The sequence below is a fragment of the Dermacentor silvarum genome, chromosome 5, assembly GCF_013339745.2.
Source record: "Dermacentor silvarum isolate Dsil-2018 chromosome 5, BIME_Dsil_1.4, whole genome shotgun sequence".
NCBI classification, from domain to species: domain Eukaryota; kingdom Metazoa; phylum Arthropoda; class Arachnida; order Ixodida; family Ixodidae; genus Dermacentor; species Dermacentor silvarum.
The window spans coordinates 168,436,378-168,459,123 of NC_051158.1; the positions used below are offsets into that span (position 1 = coordinate 168,436,378).

Genomic DNA, 22,746 nt, shown 5'->3' on the forward strand with positions numbered 1-22,746 from the left:
CACCTTGGAAACGGTGGTGGTGGTGGTTTCGCCTGGCTTTGCAAAAGCGTGGGAAGTTGGGTCACGCCAAGGCTTCGTTGCCGCACCTCCGGTCGCGCGACATTGAATACTATCGCGAGTATTGCTGACAGTACGTTTTAGTGCCACTCCTGTCGTAGAGCAAGGGCTGGTTCTTGATCGCGTCGATTAGCATTGCAGCCTACACTTTTGGTGCCAAGTTCAAATTTACGACCGGTTGTTTACATGCTAGTGTAGCTTCCGGTCGAGCAGAACGATTTTCCGCCGCGTTTCCGCTTTGCCATAGCGAAAAAATCGGTCCGAGACCGATTTGGCTCGCCGCTTGTTTTTATGCCTGTTTTGCCGCCTAGGCGGGTGGATTTTTGCAAGATTTTGCCGCTTCCGACAGCTCCGAGACCAAGTGTGAACGTAGCCTAAGATCCTGCGCGAGCGCGGCCTAACCGGCACCTGAAGGGAAGCGGCGGAAATGTATACGGAAATTTCGACCACTTGGGGTCTTTAACGTGCACCTAAATTTAAGTAAACGGGCCTCGAGCATTTTCGCCTTCATCTAAAATGCGGCTGCCGCATTTGTTGCTTCAGAATGCGGCCCGCCACATTCTCGCCCAAAACCTCAGAGAGCGTCAAAGCCTTGACAAACACCGTGACAGTTTTTTGCCATATGCAGAAATGATTCGCTGTAAATTACCAACCCAAACGGAAGCGCCCAGGAATGAAATTGTGAGATAGTAGCACCGGTTCCTTGAATTATGTCAGCGCGAAGCGACGTGAACAAAGGTTGGGTAAGTGGGGCGGGGGGGTTGCGGAAGAAATTTCGAGGGGGGGGGGTTTGAACCCCCCCCCCCCCTGGCTACGCCCCTGGGGAGGAATAAGCTTGTGGGGACTTCTAGTCTCCAGCAAAATTCGTTCTGCCGTCAGTCGAGCGATCTCCTGTTCATGGGCTACTTGCGCTGCTTCCGTGTCCTCAGCTCGTTTATCGGGCTCTCTGTTATGCTGCTCCTCAATACATTCTTTCAGTTCTTTACCTGACAAGCCAAGCTCCTTGCCTATCGGAATAAACTTCTCCCAGTCCATTTCCGACCACTGCACACAAGCGAAGTGCGGCTCATAAGGATGGAAATCGAGCTTAGTCCTTGTCGCGGACGCCAGAAATTGTAGCGTTTAGGACTGTTCGCCACTTTTGCTTGTGCGCATTGATGTGGAAGAAAGACAGAGTCGTTTGTGGGAATTTATCAAAATCAAAAAGAACCTTAATACTATATATACAGAGAGTTAGTAAGCTGCGTAACGGCAGTCAGTACGTCCACACACAGCACACGAGGATAAACGGGCTGGGACAGTCCCGTGTTGCGAGGCTCACGGTTCTGTCGTTACAGCACTCGTGCTCGAGCCGGTTGCGACGACGACGCGTTCAGGGCCCGTCCAGCACGGTTCTCGGGCTCGGCACGCTCAGGAGCATCAGCGGCAGCAGCCAGAGAACACTTTGTCCAGCAGCACGGCCTTGGTGTCTGACTCGTACGCGCCGCTCGCGACCGACGTGCTACAGTCGCACGTCCAGCACGGCCTCGGTGCCCAGCTCGTACGCCGCTCGCAACCCACGTGCGGCGATCACACGTGAGGACGGCGTCTAGCACAGCAACATCTGTGCCAGACGAACGCTGCTCGGCACAGCTCAGGTGCGGCAGCTCAGGGACCGGCGGCCCTCGGGCCAGCCAGCGTCTCGAACACTGGCAGCAGGAGCCCTGGTTCCTCGGAAGCCCTCGTCCACGCTCGGCTCCGCGATGCTCCGCACCTTGCCACGAACATCTCGCCTGGCAGGACCTCTCGCCTCGTTCACCCCAGGAGCTCGGAACTGCTGCCCGCCTGATTTGAACACTGCGAGGACGCGCCTCGTGCCCCGTGCTCGTGCACCTGTTCACTTCTTCCCGGAGCTTGGGTGGCCACTCCTAGAGTTACTGTATATGCTCCCTACGGGAGCTTTGGTAGCATATACAGTAACTCTAGCCACTCCGATCTTCTAGCGGCACCTCGCGGCACTTGCACGTGACAGAAGGTTTAGCAACAGCCGTTGCACAAGGCGCTTTCTATAGCCTGCCTTCAGTGCACGAATGACGCCTTGGTCTAAGGTCTGCAGCACTGAGATTGTGTTCGGCGGCAGGAAACAAAGCTGGCGCTTACCTTACAATGATGCGCAGAGTATTTATCAACGAGTAAGCAGAATTTTCTGCTTTCGCTTACCAGGTCATCGTCCGTACTCGGTGGGCGCCGGTAGCAGCTGGTCTCTTGTCCGCCTTACGTCGGCCTTATTTTTCAGTATCGTACTCGGTGTACTTCTTGGGATGCTCTATGCTGCGGCGACATCCGACTTCTTTTCTCCACGTTCACCTCTTCTGATGATTTCCTGCTTTGCGGATATTGGCAGGTTCTGCCGTTTCACGGCAGCCATCTCTTACGGAGCAGACGAGCGCTGTGTTCCGAGGACGCAACTACGCACACAATCTTGCAACTTCACGAACGACCGAGCACTGAGCAATCGAACAGGCAAGCGCACGTGGCCGTGAGTGTAAGAGAGAGTAGTCAAATCACTTTTTATAGGGGGTGGCTGTCCTGGATGGCCCTCAAGGGCTGCAGAAGATAGCGCCAACCCCCTTCCCTTTCCAAATGCACCACTTAGTAGTCCTGGATGGATGGATGGATGGATGGATGAGGCTGAACCCTTTAAACCGGGCGGTGGCATACGCCACCTAGCCATGACAATTAACATATTTTGTACTTCGTGGTGGGTGAAATTTCACGCCTGCCTTGATTTTATCCACCAATCAGATAACCTCTGTTTGGTTATTTCTACCCGCTTAAAGTCTATTTTGCCTTCACTGTCCCTAAACCCCAATGCTTTGAAAAAATCAGCCCCGTTGCTTTGCACTGTAGGGTTAAGCCCTTTACAGAAAAGTATGAGGTGTTCAGCCGTTTCCTATTCTTCTCCACACGCACAGCACAACGTGTCTATACCTTGGTACTTGATTCGGTACATCTTAGTCTGCAATACTCCCGTCCTGGCTTCAAACAACAAAGAGCTTCCCCTAGAATTATCGTAGATATTTTCTTTGGCAATTTCTTGCTTGAAAGTTCGGTATGTTCCCAGTGCTGATTTCGTCTGCATCACTGTTTTCCACAGACCCCTCTCTGTTTCCTTAACCTTTTTCTTAACCGCTGTTTCCTGGTTTGCACCCCTCCTGCAGTCCAAATATTTGATTGACAGTTTTCTGGTAAGCTTCCTCCATTTTGTATCAACATTCCTCATGTACAAATAACTGAAAACTCTCCTCGCCCACCGCTTTTCTGCCATTTCTCTCAATCGCTCCTCAAATTCTATCTTGCTGCTGGCTTCCCTGCCCTCGAATGACGTCCATCCCATGTCACCCTGTACCCCCTGATTTGGTGTATTTCCGTGTGCTCCCAGAGCCAGTCTACCTACCCCTCACTGCTTAACATCCAACCTTGCTCGAACCTCTGATCTCATGCACAGGACCGCGTTGCCGAAAGTCAAACTATAGGGACCATCACCCCTTTCCAAATCCCTCTCACCACTTCGTACCTACTGTCATTCCACAGTGCCCTATTTTTCATCACAGCTGCATTTCTGCTACCTTTAGCCGTCACACATTTTTCATGTTCCGTTAGGTACTCAGCCCCATTGTTTATCAACACTCCAAGATATTAGTACTTATCCACCACCTCCAGCATAACCTCCTGTATCCTATGCTCCCTGCCCTGATTATCATTAAAAGTCATGACTGCCGATTTTTCTTTACTAAACTTCAAACCTAAGCTATCTCACTCTTTACCACAGATGTCCATTAATCTCTGCAAGTCTTCCTTGCTGTCAGCCATAAGTACAATGTCATCCGCATACATCAGTCCTGGTAATGACTGTTTAATCCATTCTCCATGCTTGAAATAGGAAAGGTTGAAGCCAAGTCCGCTCCTCTAATCCTTGTAAATACAGCATGAACAACAGAGGTGACAGAGGGCACCCCTGCCTAAGCCCCTGCTGTATCTCCATAGGCCCAAATACCTTGTTTTCCCATTTTATAAGCACCTTGTTTTTTTTATAGATATCTTTTAAAAGATTTCTTACTCCATCTTCCACATCTAGAGTGCCCAGTATGTCCCACAAATCCTTTTGAATTACACTGTCATAGGCTCCCTTGATATCCAGAAATGCAAGCCATAGGGGCCTGTGTTCCTTTTCTGCTATTTCAATACACTGTGTCAATGAGAACAGATTATCTTCTAACCTTCTCTGTTTCCGTAACCCATTTTGTAGTTCCCCCAGCACCTCCTCGCTCTCCACCCATGCCTGCAGTCTGTCCTTTATAATCTGCATCACCACCCTGTAAACCACTGACGTCACTGTTATGGGACGGTAGTTGTTTATGTCGGCTTCGTCCCCCTTTCCCTTATATATCATGCTCATCCTGCTCAGTCTCCACCCGTCGGGGCTTTACCGTGCATTATCATTTTGCTCACTGCCTCTCTTAATGCTTTCCTAGATTTTGGGCCCAATGTCTTTATCAACATAATTGGGATGCCATCAGGACCTGTCGACGTGCTACTAGGAACCCTCTTTTCTGCCCTTTCCCACTAGCTTTGTGTCAGTGGAGCCACTGCACTGACTAGTCCATCCTCACCTGATTGAGCACATGCTATGTTTCGTTCTTTAAAATTTTCTGTCATCAATGTTCTTATATGTTCCATTGCCTCATCTCCCTCTAGTCGAACACCTTGAGCTGTAACTATAAACCTCTGCTCTAGGCTAGTCTTATTACTCAAGGAGTTGAGATGTTTCCAAAATTTCTTCGCTGCTTTTCTATCCTTTACAATTTAAAAAGTTATTCCATTTTCTGCCCACATCAGCTTCTGGTTCACCCCTCTGCTTTGAATATCTGTGTTCCCTGGATGCTTCCTGACGTTTCTCTATGGCCTTCTTAACCTCCTCATCCCACCAGCTCTTGGGTTTACGTCTTCTGTTCCCTTTTGTCCTGACTCGTACCTTAGTAAGCTCTAGCTCAAATAGCCCTGTTAAATTTGCATATGTCCATTCTGTTTTTGTATCCTCTGAAATTACTTCCTCAATTTGCTGGGTTGCTATTTCTGCTTTTCCAAGTAAAATATCCCACCTGGTTGTTCATCTTGCCTCCTACCTACTTTCATTTCCCTTCTAAAACTCACCTTAATACGTTTGTGATCACTACCTAGACTTCTGGAGCCATATTCATTTATGCTCATTACATTTAGCCTATCGTGCATCCTATGTGACATTAGTGCATAATCTATCATCGACTGCAGGCTCCCTACCTCCCATGTTATGTGCCCTTCACACTTCTCAGTACTGTTGCATACAACTAAGTCATGCATTTCACACATATCCAGCATCATGTTGCCTGTTGAGTCTGTGTACCCGTCCATGTCTTCTATGTGTGCGTTCATATCTCCTAGTATAATAATCTCGCACCCTTCTCCTAGCTCGTTAATGTCACTTCATATGCATTCCAGCATTTTTTTGTTTTCGTCTTTGGCATTTGCTCCTGTCCACAGGTATACAAAGCCAAGGAGTGTCTGCTCTCCTGCAACTTTCCCTTTTAGCCATAAATGCTCCTTGCATTCCTGTTTGACCCTTTGCTAATTCATACTTTTATGAATGAATGCACTAATTCTGTCATCAATGTTCTGTCATCACCCCCTTTTCTGCTGCCCTCTGTTCTATTGCAATATTCCCATGCATAGTGAGGATTACAGGGAAGTTGCTCCATGTTCCTAAGATGTGTCTCCACAAACCCGTATACCATCAGCTTTTCCAGCCTTAGTTGCTCATCTATCTCCTCCCACTTCAGCCTATTCCTGCCACCTTGCATGTTAATGTACCCTATGTCAGAATGACCTTGCCCCTGGTGCTTACGTCTATTTCTTCTCCTACCGATTCTACGTTTCTTGAATCTTGGGGCCTCTCTGGGTCCGTCTTCGTCTACACTGGTGGTCTTAAGGCTCTGGGTCCCCCAAAAAAAGCTGAGCTTGGCGCCCTATCGTACTACCTACTCTCCAGCCCGTGGCACCACTGTAGTGAATGCCATCCTGTGCAAAAGGGTGGGAGCCAGACTCGTACACTTCCCCGTTTACCTCCATTATGCCGTACCCAAGTGGTCGGCTCAGACCCATAATGACCCGGTTAGCCTCAAGCACACTCCGTTCCATCCCGCTAGCCTGGCCCCGGACCTGTGGGATTGTGCATATGGTCACGTGCACATTCACAGAGGTTTCTCTGAGTTTACGCAACCCAACCTCTAACTGTCTGTTTAGGTTCTGGCTCCTTCCCTTCAGCACATCGTTGAGACCAGCATGGATAACGACCAGCTGTTCATGCTCCAGGTTGTCCGATACCACCTTCTGAGCTTTTGCCATTGCGTCAACCATGCACTTCCCTGACTGGGCCTCCACCCTCACCCGCCCGTCTGCCTTCACTGTTGTAAGGACGCCCTCCTCAACCCTAGCTACGTTGGAGTCCCCTACCACTAGGACCCTTCGCTCTACACGTTTGCCTCCCGCTTGCGATTGTCGTCCTCCAGTTCGTGCGGGCTGGTTCTCCACCCGCCGTGCGCCACTGACGCGTGACGATGTGCTCCCTGCCGTTCGTCCCTTCCCACCCGAAGCCTGCCGCACTACCTCACTGTAGAGTTGTGGAACCGCCGTGTTGCCGCCGGCTCTCGCCTGCTGTTCAACGGCCCCTAGGCGTCCCTCCCTGCTCTCATGGCATGCCTCTGCCCGAGTCTCCGCGCTGTCCCCGCCGCCCGCTTGAGCTGACCCGGGATTACGCGCCGCCTGTGCCATTAGCGCCTCCACCCGCTCTTCCAGCACGACCCGCTTTTCCCGTTCTTCTTGTAGCTCGCCAGCTATTCGCTTTACCAGGACGGCTTCGGCCCCCTCCCTGTGAAGCAACTTGCCGATCCGAGTTTCGAGCTCAATTCGCCACTCTCGCTCCACCTTCAGCTCCCCTTTGAGCTCTTCCACACTGGCTGCCCATTCGCCTTCCATCCGCCGCACAGCCCCCTTAAATCCTTCACACGACCTGCACGCGAAGCTAGCCTCCTCAGCGTTGGCTAAACTGGCGAAGTGCGTCTCGTCCAAATAACACCAACGTTTGCACTCCTCGCACTGCACCAGCTCGTCATCACCCCTGTCCTTCCTAGCCTGCCGCACCATTGTCCACCCGACCACCTAATGAGAAAGCCCACCAAAATACCTGAACAAAGCCCCACGGTAAGCCGTACGGCAAACTCGCTATCCGGCTACCTCCGCTAGCTTCCCTAACGCGGTTTAAAACTGCCGCTTTACACTGTTTTCACCATGCAACACGTGGGCCACAACCCGCTTCCAAAAAAAAAATATAACTATTCGCTACCTACTAACGTCCTACCAAACTAACCAAGAAACTAAAAAAGCATGAAAAACAATATATATAGATAGCTCGGGTACCCTAACACTTCTATCAACCAAATAAAAATAAACAAAAATTGAACTTATTCATTGGTATGCTGCTCCTGCTGAACTGAGCTCCACTCGGCCACGACCGTCCTGTTCGGCTTCACTCGAGAGAGTGAAAGCAGGGCTGCACGCACGCAGTTGGGCTAAACCACTTTGTCTGGGGGGGTGAGGAGGGGTTATGGTGGCTCGCCGGTCGCGTGTACGACGCTCGCCATGCGGGAAAGCCAACTTCTGGGGTAGTTTTGCGCTGCTTGAAGTTCGATATATCGATAGCAGCTGCTATTTTTCTTTGATGTAACTGAAATTTTTGCTATATATTCCCATTGTACCATTACGGTGTTCAAAAATGTTCGATATATGGGGTAATTCGATGTAAAGGGGTTCTATATAGTAGGGTTCGCTGTAGTGCTTATAGTGGGTTAGAATAGTTTGCTGTTTCTTTTTCATTATTACAATTTTTCTGTTGGAGATAAATGTTCTTCGACATATTTGCTTTTTGTCTCTGTCCGTTTCTGGAGCGATTCGATTCACTTCTGGCATTATTCGTTTCGTACTGACATGCATACGTCTTTATCCTCTTCTTGGGGATTGCATTTCCCCAGCTAACAACTTAAAGTTGTCGCTCAGGACAAAACGTGCCTGCGTGATGTAGAACTTACACAAATGTTCTCGTTGATACCATCTGTCATGTATGTCCAAGCCAAACTTTGTATAATCAGATTGCATGCAGGACATGAATTCTGTAGTAGTTTCTGGAAACCGTGCGGGCACCAACGATGACAATGGGACGTTCCACAAGTGATGCCTAAAAGCCGATGAGCTTGACCCACTGATCAGATTCCTGACATTCGCTGACTGCGCTCACTGCAACCGTTGTGCTTTCAGGGGTGGGACTGTCCAAAGTCATTTTGGCACAATTTCTGGATCAGGTCAAAATGTGTTTTGGAGCAGACAAAATAGCATTTTGGAGCAGTTTAGAGCTGACTAAAGTTCATTTAGGAGCAATTTGGAGCAGATAAAATTTTAATTCGAAGCAGTTTGGAGCAGAGCAATCTGAATTTCGGTGGAATAATGGAATACAGCAACGCACTTCGAAACCACAACGAAACACAGAATAAACCAACAGGAAGCTCTTAGTGGAAGCGCACTTCATAGCTATAGAAACAGGGAAGAATGGGTCGAGCGGGGGCTCGGCGCATGCTTTCCTGTCACGCCGGAAACATCGGTTTCACTACAATCAAACTATATATTTCCGCACCTACGCTTATAACGATAGCGGAAAATATTCTCAAATTATGCGGTTCAATCGACACTAACATAATTTCTGTGTCACCATATGTCACCGAAAAACGAAGAGAGCCGCTATCAGCCCTGGGCTGGTATTATGTAAAACTATTCAAATCTGTCTTTGTTGCAATAGCAATAATATGTACACTCCAGGCATATTTCTGGCGTCACCGTGATGTTCCATACAAAGTCCAGGAGCCATAACGTCATCGCTGCACAATGTATTGGCGAATGAAAGTGCGAGGATGAGTCGAAGAGGGTGAGCCGACGAGGGTGAGCCGACGAGGGTGAGCCGACGAGGGTGAGCCGACGATGGCGACTCAATTTCGCGTGCGCGAGGGAGGAAAGCGGGGACAAAGCGTACCGTCTTCCACCGCGCGCAAGACACTGGGGGAAGGGTCGTTCTGCTACGGTGTCTGCTGCATATGGCGCAGCCGCGCGGGCCCTATCTTGAAAGCGATGTGCAATAGGGACATAGTGCAAGTGCCGATAACTTCGTGTGCGCTGTTTTTTGCCGCTTACTTCGCGTTGAAGCGAGGCAGCACAAAGGAGAATTCGCTCGCTGCCACGCTTGCCCACCCCAACGTTTTCACAGCGAGTTTCTGCGGTAATCGAGTCATGTTTGCTTGTGCGCGTGTGACACCATGCTTGTTAATTTAGTGAGTGAACACATGTTTACAAGTTTATACGGCCGATGTAACTACTATTCTTGCTGCCTATAGCTGTCTACTAATTTGCGATCGCAATCGATGCTTCGCGTTTCGGGCGTTACTGCAACGTTTTATTTCAAATCCGCCATTAGACCTTCGTGATAGGTCAAAATGGCTCACGCCTCGCCCATATGGGCATAAAAACTGATTGGAATAGTTTTATGTTATACCGGCCTTGGGGACACAAATGCCCGCACGCTTAACCCGCTACAGCGCGTGCCTTCGAAATATCTAGTTCGCTCACAGCGCTCTCAGCCTAATTTTTGTTGTTTTGCACCTCAGCTAGGGAGCGCTGCGCCGCTCGGCCCACTAAACCGTATTCTAGTACTCTAAACACAGCCGCCCTAGCGATTCCGACAGCAGCAACAACAGTTGGCAGTGGCCGTGCGCGCACAGGCGCCTGCCTCTTGTCAGAAGCGCTATTGAATAGTTCAGTTGTCCAGTTTCATACGCGCGAAAATTACGAGAAACTCTGCGAGAGGTGCCGTCAAGCGCTGTGCATTATGCAAATGGCTGTACCCTTTCTCGGGGAATGAATCCGCTCGCTGTTAGCGGCCAATACCGAAGCCGTTCTGGCGCAGCGTGGCGCAATTTCGATCAATTTACTGTGTTTGGCGCAGTTTGGTGCAGGCATTTGCGTCTGTATCAAAAATACACAATTCGCGCAGGAGCCCACCCTGTGCTTTTAGTGTAGCCTGTCTTTCTGGGCACAGGTTTGCCCAACAAAGAGTTAGTTTCATGATTGACCGTTTTGCTACTGTGTTCTTCATCATCACCACAATGTGACAATATTCGATGCGGTCTCAGAAATTGCTATTTGCACACCCCTACTTATAATAAAATATGTGCTATATGTGGAGCGCTTGAAAGTCTCACTCAATGATCAGAAGGATCTGCCCTAACAACTCAATACGTTTCTAAAAAATTGTCAAAATCGTTCCAGGGTTCCTTTCATACGTTCCCGGAAATTAAGATCTTTTGCCACTAGTGTTCAGTACCTTGCCAAACTGCGAATGCTTTTTCTATCGTGTTTTTTAAAGATGTGAAGAAGGTTCTACTGTACTGTGATAAAAGCTATGTCATTACATTTTCCAACCATCTTAAGTATCGCACAGCCATTGGCAAGGTGTGCACTTCGGCACGCCAATGGTCGCCTTGTGGAAGCTGTTGCGACTATAAACGTGACACCATGGTCTCACAGATTACATAGTGCGTGGCCAGATCACGGAGGCCATACATACGCCATGAACAGGCAGAGCAGGCTTGGCAACCATGGCGCACCGACTTCTGCTAATGCCCAGCTGCTATTGGTGTCACCACATGACTTCATGGCACAGTGAAATGTGGCGCTTATAGCAGCTAAAATTCTAGCGGAGGTTGAGCTTAACTCTCACTTTATTTGTTTTTTGAATTTTTTCTGAGCGATAACATGGGTTTGTGTGGGTCGATTTTCATAATTTCTCTTGCTCTTTGTTTTATGACACGCTAAGAATAGATCTAGAGTAAATGTGGTGACCCAGAAAGAGCGTTCGAGGGCTCCTTTAGGAGCATAGCACTTCTGCTATCTGATGCAGCAGAACACCCTACAGCACGCTTGTCATGAGTAAGAGGCCTGCGGCGAGAGAAAAGAAGAGGAGAACAATGTGAACCGAGCGTTCCAAATGGCACGAGACTTCGAGGCACGTGAACCGAACCATAATTGAGGGAGAAACAGAACTGTTCGGGCATTATCGACGTGGCTCTGGGCCGAGAAGGTCACATCGTCAGCTATGCTCTGGCGACAGGAGACTTGGAGGTTCGGCTAAGTCCGTGACGTGGGCAGTCCAGGGTGTGGCCGTCGACCTCGGAGACGTTCGGGCAAGGCTCCTTGGACCAGTTTCAGCATCACATGGTGGGGCCGGGCACTCCAGAGAGACTCCCCCTTCGGCATAATCTCCGGAATGCCACGTCGGCGCTTAAAAAGGAGCTAGATGGAAACAGCGGCCGAGAACAGGTGTTTCTGCACAGGTGCTTTTATTGCGATAGCAATTATATGGACACTTCAACCGGATTTCTGCCGTCGCCGTTGTCGTCGTCGCCGTGAGGTTCCCTATAGATAAAATCTTCGCCGCGCGCCGTATGCCCGAGCGGAAGCGTGCGGGGACGCGCGCTATCAAGGAGAGCGAACGCACTCAATCACCCACGCGCAAGCAAGGAAGCGGGAAGCCAGCGCCGGAGGGAGCGCGGGGGGGGGGGGCGCACTTCTACTGTGCCAACAACCGCGCTCGTCGCTCGCTCGCCCGCACCGTCTCTTTATCTCCACACGGCTCTGACCTTTATGCGCCGTGCATTCGCCGCTCAGTTTCCGTTGAAGCGATACGTGCGAAGCGATACGTGCGTGCGTGCATTGAAGCGATACGGGCGAAGGTACGTGCGCTCGCACGTACCTTCGCCCGCGGCGGCGTATGCGCTCGCTGCCAGCGTTTTGACAGTCATTCTCTCCAGTCATTCAGTGTGATCTATTCAGGTGTGTTTGTGCGCGCTCTTACCACGCTTGTTCATTCAGTTAGTAATAGTCGGGCCACATTTTCCAATGCACGCTACACATGCAATGCTGCCCGGATCGGCAGTGCAGTACTACAGGTGTGTCCCTTCGCACACGCTGCCCACGGGAAGCGCTTCTCATCAACACCACCGTTTCACACGCGCCTTCTCGTGGTCATCGAGTCTCTCTTCATGTCGGTCTACTTACGCCGCAGCACACCTGCTTACTTAATCAGCTCATGTTTACTAAAATTCATATTGCTACCAAAGCCGCTCAACTTACTTCGTATGACATCGCTGTGTTGCTATCGCAGTCATTGCTTCGCCCTTAGGGCGAAACTGTGACATTTTTTCCTGCTATATTTATATGAGAAAATTAAGTTACTCTACAGTATCATGGTGATGTGTTTTCTTATGTCTGCTCAAGTAAGCAGCCTGCGCGAAGGCCTTGCAGCAGATGGTGCAATGGTTTGGTCAGCCACCAGTGTGAATGCACAGGCGTTTCCTCGTGATATATTTATGCGAGAAACTTGAACTACTCTACAGTTTCATGGTGATGTGTTTTTTTATGTCTGCTTAAGTGACCAGCCCGCGCAAAGGACTTGGAGCAGACAGTGCAACTGTGTGGTCGGTCATCTGTATGAATGAGCATATGTTGCTTCATGGCAGTGTTCTGCGAGAATTTCCGAGTGCATAAAGGGCACTGAAATGGCTTCTCTCCTGTATGAATGTGCAGGTGTTTCTTCATGCAGGACTTGCGCGAGAAGCTTTTAGTGCATAAAGGGCATTGAAATGGCTTCACGCCTGTGTGGGTGCGCAGGTGTTCCTGAAGCTTGTACTTTCGTGACAATCTCTGAAGGCATGAAGGGCACTGAAATGGCTTCTCGCCTGTGTGGGTGCACAGATGTTGCTTCATGTGGGACTTGCGCGAGAAGCTCAGAGGGCATGAAGGGCACTGAAATGGCCGGTCACCCGTGTGAATGCACAAGTGCCTGTTCAGGGTGTCTTTTCTTGAGAAGGTCTGAGGGCACAAATGGCACTTAAACAGACGCTCGCCAGTATGGACCCTGACATGTGCTTCCAAACGATACAGTTTATCAGCCTCATAGCCACGGGGGTGATCTTGTTGGAGGCATCCCTGCTGTGAATTGTCACCGTTGGCTCTTGACGGAGAAATAGAAGGCCTCGATGCTGCACAAATGAAACAAAAGTAGTACTATGAAATGCAAGAAAAGAACACAGATACTAAAATTAATGATAAGCTTTCGTTTTTTTATTAGGGGGGTTTTCAGGGTGATTACAGGCATGACGGTACATAGGACGCATAGTGGTCCTTTTTGAGTTACTCAATATTCCTGCATCTGAATGCTTAATGACCCTAATTGTGTCCTGTACAAATTATTTTTCAGAAACGCAAAAAATTGCAAAGTGACAGAATATGGAGTGTTTCAAAACTTTCACGGATTTCTACGACCCTTAAAAAAGTGCCAAATACCTTCGACCCTGCCGTGCTTGCTCTGTGATCCTCAACGAGCACTCGGGATTTGAAGGCCATATTTGGCATTTGCAAAACTTATATTCGCTAGCATGACAAATTTCCCATATGAGACTTCATTAGTGGGTTTATTTTTGATCACATGCCGAACTTTTCGCAAGTTGAGATTGTAAAGAGCCGGCTAGAACATGCCCTATTTTTCCACGCAGCGTATAGCCTGGCACCTCTTAAAACCCACACTGCCTTTCAGAATAGCCCACAAATAAATTATGCAATATTCTGTGAGATTAAAAAAATTCGCCAATGACGCTTAGGACTTGTTACGTGTGTGAATGTGAAAGCATGATAGTCCCTTTGGTGAAATGTTATTTCCCACGCAAGCTCCTGCCTGCGTTCTAACTGCACCTCGGTAAGGCCACACCAAAATGCGATAAGCACCTCAACGCATTCTCTTGCTCGCCAGGAGTTCGTAACTAAAAGGAGCACGCATCTGCATTCAATTGGACAATAACACTTGAATTTTATACTCATTTTATACACTCATGACATGACGCCACCTCCTCCCCATTGACTGCACCGTCACGTGCCCAATGACACATGCACTAGGCCACACCTTTAGTATGACGTGACGTGTGCAATGATGCATGCACTAGGCACACCTTCAGTCAACCAGAACCATGGAGCTGTCGTGAAGTTGAGGAAGTGTGCTCATGTCACAACCCAGAGGCCTGGGTTCAATTCCCACCCAGACCAAATTTTACTAAATGTTCTTTTCAAAGCCCTTGATTTTTAACGCGTTTTTACTCTGTGCCGTCGGCCATTTTTGGTACGATCGCTTGGTGGCGATGCCACCGCCACCGGATTTGCACGTAAAGGGACATATAATGCTTTCGCATTAAAAATTACTTACCATATTTACACGAATCTAGCCCGACTCCAATTCTAAGCCGACCCCCCAAAAGCTCAAAGCCAGAAAAAAAAAAAAACTTACCTCGAATATAGGCCAAACAAAAAAGCGATGACATCTTTCGCAAAAGAAAACAGCATTTATTAAATATGAACATGCCGAGCTCATTCTACGTCATCATCACTGCTAGCCTCGTCACTATCTTCCATCTTCAAACCGTGCACTTTATTCATTACCATCAAGCGCATTAGAGATGCTGCACTTTTTGAAGGAGTGCACGATCCATGTTTGCCATCCTCGTTGCGGCGCACGCAAAAAGCATCTCCTGCGGCCCCCTCCAATGACGGACGTCTTTCTTATCGATGCCAAAGTCCCACCCGGCTTGAACGTTTGACAATGCCTGAACGTTTGACGCGCCCTCGATTTCCACGCACACCCGTTTTCCATGACAACAAAAAAGTCCTTTACAGTACCGTGCACCTCATGCTTTCAAACAGAAATACAACTTTCTGTCATTTAGAAAAACAGATTTCCTCCCAATGTACTGAAGTTGCATTGAATAAAGAAAGTCCCCGTTTCATTGAATGGACTAGCACATTGGTAGACCACTATACAAAGTACGGATAGCAGTTTTATCAGCCGTATAAACTTGCAAACATTCACTTACTAGATAATTTAACAAGAATGGTGTCACGCACGCACAAGCAAACATGAACACATTTCGCTCATTGACCGCAGAAACGAACTGTCAAAACGCTTAAGTGACGAAGCGCAGCGAGTCAATTGACCTTCGTGCTAGCATGCCTCTCGCTTCAACGCGACAACGAAAACATGGCGCGCCATGGGCTTTACCCATCACAGATTGCTTTCAAGATAGAGCCAAGGTGATCGTATCGCCGAAGTGGATCGTCGCAGATCTTCGGTCCACTGAAACCGTTCTGCATTGCTTTGCTGGCGAAAATCCTCTCCTTCTGTTTGCGCCGTCTCGCACACAAGTTTCGGATTCTCCGAACGCCCGTGATGCAGCCCGATTTCCATCTGTCTCCGCACACATGATCACTTTCCTTTAAAATGCGGCATCATGATGAACTCGGTACTTCATGCTGATAGAGCAGACGCAGAGAACGTGAAGAGAGACGGTAGACTATTGCCTAAGCACGTGTACTGCAGCACACAGAGGAAGCTATGGTAGTTAGGCTCGACGGGCGTGCGAGGCGGCCATATTGAAATGCCGACAGCTATATGGTAACGCAGATGTAGGGTCGTGTTAAAAGTGCGCGTTAGATTCAAGTAAATATGATATTTGTTAGAAAGCGGCACTATAGTGGCATCACCTGTTTGGTGCCATTACGCTGATGCTACATCATACCGATACAACACAGGTCAAAATGGCGACGTCCCTCGTGTAGTTCAGTTGGCTACTGGCGCAGCTAGTAGCGGCTGCAATTCTAGGTAGCACTAACTATGCACCATATTTATCAGTTTCAGTTAAAAACTGGTGCGTTTTTTTAAATCCTCGAATCTAAGCCGACCCTAGAGTTTCGTATATGATTATTTGAAAAAAACTATCGGCCTAGATTCGAATAAGTACAGTATACCATGGCAATAACTGAAGTGCTTACAAAAGCAGTCTCGAGTATAAATGACTTGATGTAGCATCTTCGGCCAGCGACTTTTTTCCCTTTTTTTAAGCGATGCTGCTAGGCCGTTGAGATCAGATTATCGTGATTCGAGTTGTAATTTGGCTCTGCTGTGTGCGCTATTAGCTAGCTGGTAGAGAGCAAAATGGTGACCCATAAAGAGGAGGATAGCGAGCAGCCATGAAGGAGGGGAGAAGGAGCTTGAACATGCAAGGAGGATGGGGTTACCTAGGAGATAACTTCGAATGGTGGAGAACATGGCCCTAAACTGTGCCTTGACGGCAGCACGCTCTGCGCTGCTGTAATCTCACCTTTCCTTATTTGAGAAAACTACTTGCCGATTTGGGCATTACTCAGTGTCATTCTTATAGGCTTAACAATGTCTGCCAACATCTTCAGATGTAGTTTTGCTTGAAGTGAAAACTATTTGACACACACTCTGCTCCTTGTGCTCTGGCATCACAAAATTGTGGCAAATGATTGCTGAAACTGACAAGGAATGGTCTAAACAAACCTCTCCCTCTGCAAAGCGCAATGCAAATCAACACACTAGCAGGTAAAGTTAGTTAAATCGTGTTTAATGGCACAAAGCGACTTAGGCCATGCTGCGCCAGACACAATGTGTTGAAAAAACAATGGTAGAGGCTGCAAAAGCTGTGTTGCTGCTCTAAAGCCTATTCATAAAACCAGTTTCTTCAAGAAACCAGATTTATGAAAGTTCAGGACTTCTGTAAGAGGCACAAGTGGTTCATCTCCCAAAATCAAAGCAGGGTGTAAAGGTATATGTAATTTGTATAATTTGGGAGAGCATTTTCTTCTTTGTTTCAATATGTAGACATGCAATTAGAATGTGCATCACAGTTAATGGTTCCTGGCAGTTATCGCATGTTGGTTGTTCTTCCTTTTTCAATAAATAATTATGCGTGAGATATGTGCCCTATTCGAAGTCGGCACCAAATTACCTCGAAGAAGTGTTCTTGATGGCAACATGTTTTTCATTCACCAAGGACAGATTCAGTAAGTGGCAGTTTGTTGTTTTTCTCTCAAATTCTATTCACTTTGCCATTTGATGGTAAGCGCTTGGCGAATAGCCTCAAGCCCGTCCCTAACTGGTACCTTTATTTTCGAAATAGTCTGGTGTTTTGCCTTAGCTGAACACTTATCTGCCTTTTCATTTCCTCGAATACCGACGTGGCTTGGGACCCAGCAGAAGTGAATGGATTGGCCTTGACATACTTGTGACACGTTCAAAATATCCCCTATGAAGAGTTCGTCCTCAGATTGCAAATTAAATGCCTTTAGTGCACTCCAAGAGTCTGTATGGACGACTGCATTTGAGTGTTTGCTTGTAATTTTTGCCACTGCCATCCACAGAGCATAACATTCCGCTGTGAAAACAGAGGCAAACTGTGGTAGCCTAACAGTATGTTCTCATACCTTCAAGGACGCTGCTTCCCACATAATTTCGCATCTTTGACCCATCGGTGTAAGTGTTGCATGTGTCTTGTACTGCACGAAACTCATGTATTATTTGTTCATGTGAGGTATCCTCCTTCTTGAAATGTGTTACTGAAAAATCAAGGAACTGTGTACAGCTGCTCCAGCGGGGCAATCTCGTTGTCCTGTTAGCAACAGAAAATGCTTGATTAGAGACATCCTATTCGTGACATTTTTCCTCGTACCGAAGTATGAGAGGTCTAATTGCATGTGGTTTGTTCGCACAGTGTAGGTGTGTATTGCAGGGGGTGATAATGTTATTGCAAATGTGCTCTGGCAATGATTGAAATAGGAGAATGTAGGTAAGCATATGATGTGTTCTTCGATGTTCCTGCGTTCTTCGGTGTTCCAAGGACGGCTCATGACTTTCCAAGTAGAAACTGGGAATAGGCGATGACCTGCAGGCACCAGTTGCTAGGTGTAGCCCTTGATTATGTACTGAATCTAATCGCTGGAGGTATGACTGTCTAGCTGAGCCATAAAATATGCAACCACAGTCTAATTTACTGCGTACTAAGCAATGACAGAACATAGACATTTGTGGTTAGAGCCCCAATGCTTCCGGGACAGAACTTTGAGAATGTTAAGTGCCTTGCTTGCCTTAACTTACAGACTATTTATGTGTGCCAGTAAGTTCAGCTTCTTATTGAATAAAACCCGTAAGAACTTCTGGTCTTGTTTGACTGGCAGTACGGCTTCATGTAGTTCCAAGACTGGGTCCGGTTGCAAGCCCCTTTTTTGCGACGAAACCACAGCAACAGCTTTTTCAGTGGTGAAACGAAAGACGTTCTTATTTGCCCATTGTGTCGACTTATTTGAACTGATTTCAATCTGCTGTTCGCAAGTTAGCATGTTCGATGAACGGCATGCAACTTGCAGATCATCAACGCCTAAAGAATGCATTAGAGAAGATGGCATAATACTGCTTACGGAGTTCATTTTCATTATGAACAGTGTTGTGCTTAGAATACAACCCTGCAGTACACCGTTTTCTTGGACATAAAGTCCGCTGGAAACGTCAGCATCCTGCCACAAATCCCTAGGCCTGCCAAATCCTGCAATACACCAAATCTGCATGTAGTAATGCAGACTTTTTCCAAGTAAAAAAAAATGTGAGACAGTGTTGTTTGTGTAGAAAGGCACTGCATATTTCACATTCTAATCCAACAAGGTAATCAGTTTTGAACAACCCTTTTTATACCTGCACTGATGATTGTCCAACAGGTTTTGTCTATCAAGGATAAAAGTTAGCCTGCTGTTCAGGATACTCTCATATGATTTTTCCAAACAGCTAGTGAGAGTGATAGGTTGGTAGCTGCTGGGGGATGTTGGGTGTTTTCTGGCTTTAAGGAACGGCTCTGTTATTGCGTTTTTCCATGCTTTCGGCATTACTACTGTTTTCCAAATCACGTCAGAAAATTCCAGCAGAGCCGCTGCAGATGCTTGTGATAATTGGGCAAGCACTGAATAGTGGATGTGGGCAAGACCCACTGCCGTTTTGCCAGCAGGAAGTACTCAGTTTAATTGCAGCAATGTCAGGGAAGCATCTACCGGTTCATTTAAGGCACCGGCAGTTGGCAATTTCTGTTTTTCAGCAAAGTTATTGTACAATAGGAATGTACAGTGCAGTCCACTTATAACAATATCGAGAATGAAAAATCTGATTGTTATTACCAATCATCTCCACTGCCGTAAAAAAAAGCTGCCAAACATACCTTTGTAGCTCCGAAACCAAATTTACCACTTATGATAAAAAATTGATGTAGAAAGTAATCTGTGAAAAATGAAATGTTTATTTGTACCTCTAAACAGCGTGTCAAGCGTTAGGCGGGCTGAAATATTCTGAAACGTGTACTTGCTTTTGGGTTTCACAACCGCGGTGTGCATCGCATGCAGCTGCTCCGTGAACATTGGCGACTATAATTTAGCATGCATAAAATCAATGAGCAACTAGATCGACGAGAGTGCACTTTGGGTGAACATGAGGTTCAGTGCCAAAGACGGGTCATTGTCAATCTTGTCGTCACTGCTGCTGCTGTTATCGCCATCTGTGGCAATAATCGCCCCGTCAGAGATCTCTTCTCGGAACGAAGCAGCACTATCTGCACTCAGAAACTCCTCCATCAAAGCACCACCTATTTCATCATCAGAAGCGACATGCTCCCAGAGTTCGGTAATGTCAGCGGCTTCCACCGTGTTGGTTTCACCCATGAGGGGTTTCGCCCTGGTGCACAAAGCCCGCCTTTTCCGCTGATCTGCATGACCACTGGTTCTAGCTTTCATGATCGTGGCACTCCCGGTTTTCAGAATCGGCGATATCATTGAATGCGCAAGCTCGCACTTCTCTGAGTCTTGAAAAATTTGTAGCTTCGTCCTAAGTGACACAGCTTTGCGCTTTGTCAGCGCACCTGCTGCTGCTTGCGCAGCGCATTTTGCACTTTCTGAGAGAGAATGGGAGATTGTAGAAAGGGAGCGCAAATGCTGTTTGCTTCTCTCCTTTCTTTTTTTCCCCTCTTCTGAAAAGTGATTTCCTGAAATGTTCTTAATTCGTCACCCGTAGGAAGGGGTTCCTCGCGTGGAGGCGGCGAGTCAGCAGCGATCGACCAGAAAGTGAGCCCTCAGGCGGTCACGTGTGCCTTCCCATTTCCACACAGGCCCTGATGGGCCGGGCACCATATCAGTGAGATTTGCTCTCCGGCTACTTGTCCTTCTCTCAAAATTTTGGTGGCTGCAACAGAGATCCTGCCCATATCATAATTCTTAATGTCTGCCTTTTCATGATATCCTCAGTTGTAAGACCTACCCAGCGGCAGATAAACAGCTCAGCAAAAAAAGAGGAAGTAATGTGGAGAAAATTGCAAACCGGGGTGTTTCCAAACCCTCAACTGTACAGTAAATGGCATCCGTAAGTCTTTAATTCTAGATGTAGGCACTGCAATAGCATTGCAGATCTAGTCCACATGGTCTGGACTTGCCCTTCCTATAACGACCTGAATAGAAATGTAGAATCCTGGGAGACCTTATTACTCAACCACGAAGCAGAAGCGCAACGCAAAGTCATCGGTCTCTCTCTGACCGCCGCCGAGTCCCAAGCGATTCCAGCCGATGGTTAGGGGAATTTTAGATGGCTGCAAGTAAAAGTTATTTCTCTCTCTCTCCCCACCCTCTTCTATCTTATGGAGGCTTGCACGATCGCTGAAAAGGCAGACGCGAAGCAGCTGGTGCCATATTGCGATGCTCTCTGTGGCTTTCGCAATCGGCGCGCAGGCGGGACGCGCAGCGCAGTAATGGTGGAAGATACGAACTCATATAGGCCAACTTTCTGCCCCCTCTCGTTTAAGGGGAACTTAACAATGCATTATTCTGCATTGGAAACGCCGCCCAGAAAACAAATTATGATCGTAATATCCGATATGTGGTGAACAACATATCGTTATACGAGGTGAGGCAGAAAAGTAATGAGACTGATCAAACGCGAAAGGACAATCTCTCTTGTCAAACGACAAGAGAAGTTGTAGAAGCCCACGAGATAAAGAAAAAGGGGACAGGGTGAATCAGCCATTCTTCTACAGCGCTTCACGATACTGAAGTGGCTCTTTTAGATGTGACCTAACAAGTGGCAGTTTTAATAATAATAATCGGCTAACACCGATTATTATTCTCCATTTCTACCTGCTCTATTTGTTGACATTTGACGGCGTAGGACATGTCGGGTTTATATAGTCTCTAACCTTTCAAATAAACTTTCAGTTGCAAGTAGCGCTGTGTCTTACCAGTAGTTTGCGCTCTGAATTAATAATGGGACTGATTTTTCTCCAAACATTTGTTTTATACATCAAGGTTATCCCCTTGGGCAACTATAAATCGGCGGTGGCGTTGTTTCCACTCACTGTAATAATGCTGGAAGGCTTCAACTCAAATTGTAATGCTGCAGCTTGTAATGCTCTCTCCACAGCAGACTGCTGAGCCCGATCAAGCCTTACAACTACAACTTACAAGTCGGGGTGCCGCGTTTGCAGGTACATTAACTAGATGGCGCCACCGTACTGGTGGAGGCTCGGCAGCTCGGGAGCGCGTTGATTGCGCGCCTCGTCGGAATCGCATATCGTCTAGTAACGTTGGTCGTTTGTGCCTGCAGACACTGCATTTGCAGGCAACTTACTTAGATGGCGCCACCATACTGGCGGAGGCTCGAGTCGTCTCACCCTGTGTTTGCCTTAAATATTTTCGGCAGCCCGAATCAAGCGCTTGCGTGGCTCAGTGGTAGAGTATCCGGCTCCCACGAAATGGGCACGGGTTCGATCCCGGCAGGAGTCGGGTACTTTTTTCGCGTTTCCGACGATAGCGGCTACGCGGGGGACGCCGGCGGCGACATCATCGCGACCCGAAACGGCTATTGGAATGAGCCCATAACAGCTTACGCTGTAAAATGCTTCTTGCCACCAAAAAACTTGTGCTCTTGATAATGAATGTCCCCCAAAGGCTCATTGCAACTTTTCGTACATCAAACTCGCGCATTCACCAAGTTTGGGGGCCGCGAAGGCCTGTGTTGGGCACTCGTCCCTCAGTACTTTAGTGTCGAGCACTTGAGGTGCCCAGCAGGGTGGCTCGTACATGAGAGGGCCGCGGGGTGGCACTCCAAGCAGCCATGCGCACCGTGCACACGCTCCCATGGTTTTCGCCCGCGCAACACAGGCACACAACCTCTGTGCTGTCGTTGCATTGCGCACAGGGCACATGCTGCGACCATGTCCATAGGATGCGCAGAAAGTACACGTGTCATCACTCACGCGAACCATCGTCCACCCCAGCAATAGGCATGTGTGACATTCCTTCATGGAAAGCCTGGGGGTTTGCCTCGGCGATGTACGTGCACGTACCCACCCTCTCCCTAAAGTTGACCCTACCTTTGCTCTTCTCCAGGTTGAGGTTGAAGCTAGGGTTTCTGTCATTTAACCTCGCAAGAAAATCCTGCTGCGTGATGTTGGGGTCAACCCCGTGTGAGAATTTCTCGTCGACTCGGACCATCAGGGCCGATCGCATCACCAAATTATCCTCTATGGCTCTTTTCATATTTTCTAGCGATTGTTTGTTGTACTGGCGACCATTTTTGTAGTGCAGTACAAAAAG

At 48.0% G+C, this 22,746-nt stretch overlaps 4 protein-coding genes and 1 pseudogene across 15 annotated transcripts in view; 3 read left to right on the forward strand and 2 right to left on the reverse strand.

Moving 5' to 3' along the window:
- The window catches only part of LOC119453871 (zinc finger protein 675-like), a 2,199,134-nt gene that overhangs the window by 1,296,329 nt on the left and 880,059 nt on the right, over positions 1-22,746 (forward strand). The gene's annotated exons all lie outside the window — the stretch shown is intronic.
- Positions 1-22,746, forward strand: part of LOC119454549 (gastrula zinc finger protein XlCGF57.1-like) — a 1,708,166-nt gene that overhangs the window by 932,448 nt on the left and 752,972 nt on the right. The gene's annotated exons all lie outside the window — the stretch shown is intronic.
- Positions 1-22,746, reverse strand: part of LOC119453877 (gastrula zinc finger protein XlCGF8.2DB) — a 439,553-nt gene that overhangs the window by 371,313 nt on the left and 45,494 nt on the right. Inside the window, exon 3 of one of the 8 annotated variants that reach the window (XM_037715929.2) lies at positions 10,554-13,268. The exons of the other annotated variants lie outside the window; for them this stretch is intronic. Coding sequence (XP_037571857.2) covers positions 12,613-13,268 — 656 coding nt within the window. The 3' untranslated portion in view covers positions 10,554-12,612. Of the gene's footprint in view, positions 1-10,553; positions 13,269-22,746 lie in introns of those variants that run through there. 8 annotated transcript variants of the gene reach the window in all.
- Positions 1-22,746, forward strand: part of LOC125945267 (uncharacterized) — a 329,028-nt gene that overhangs the window by 206,123 nt on the left and 100,159 nt on the right. The window lies entirely within an intron of this gene.
- Positions 886-8,430, reverse strand: LOC125945268 (uncharacterized; annotated as a pseudogene).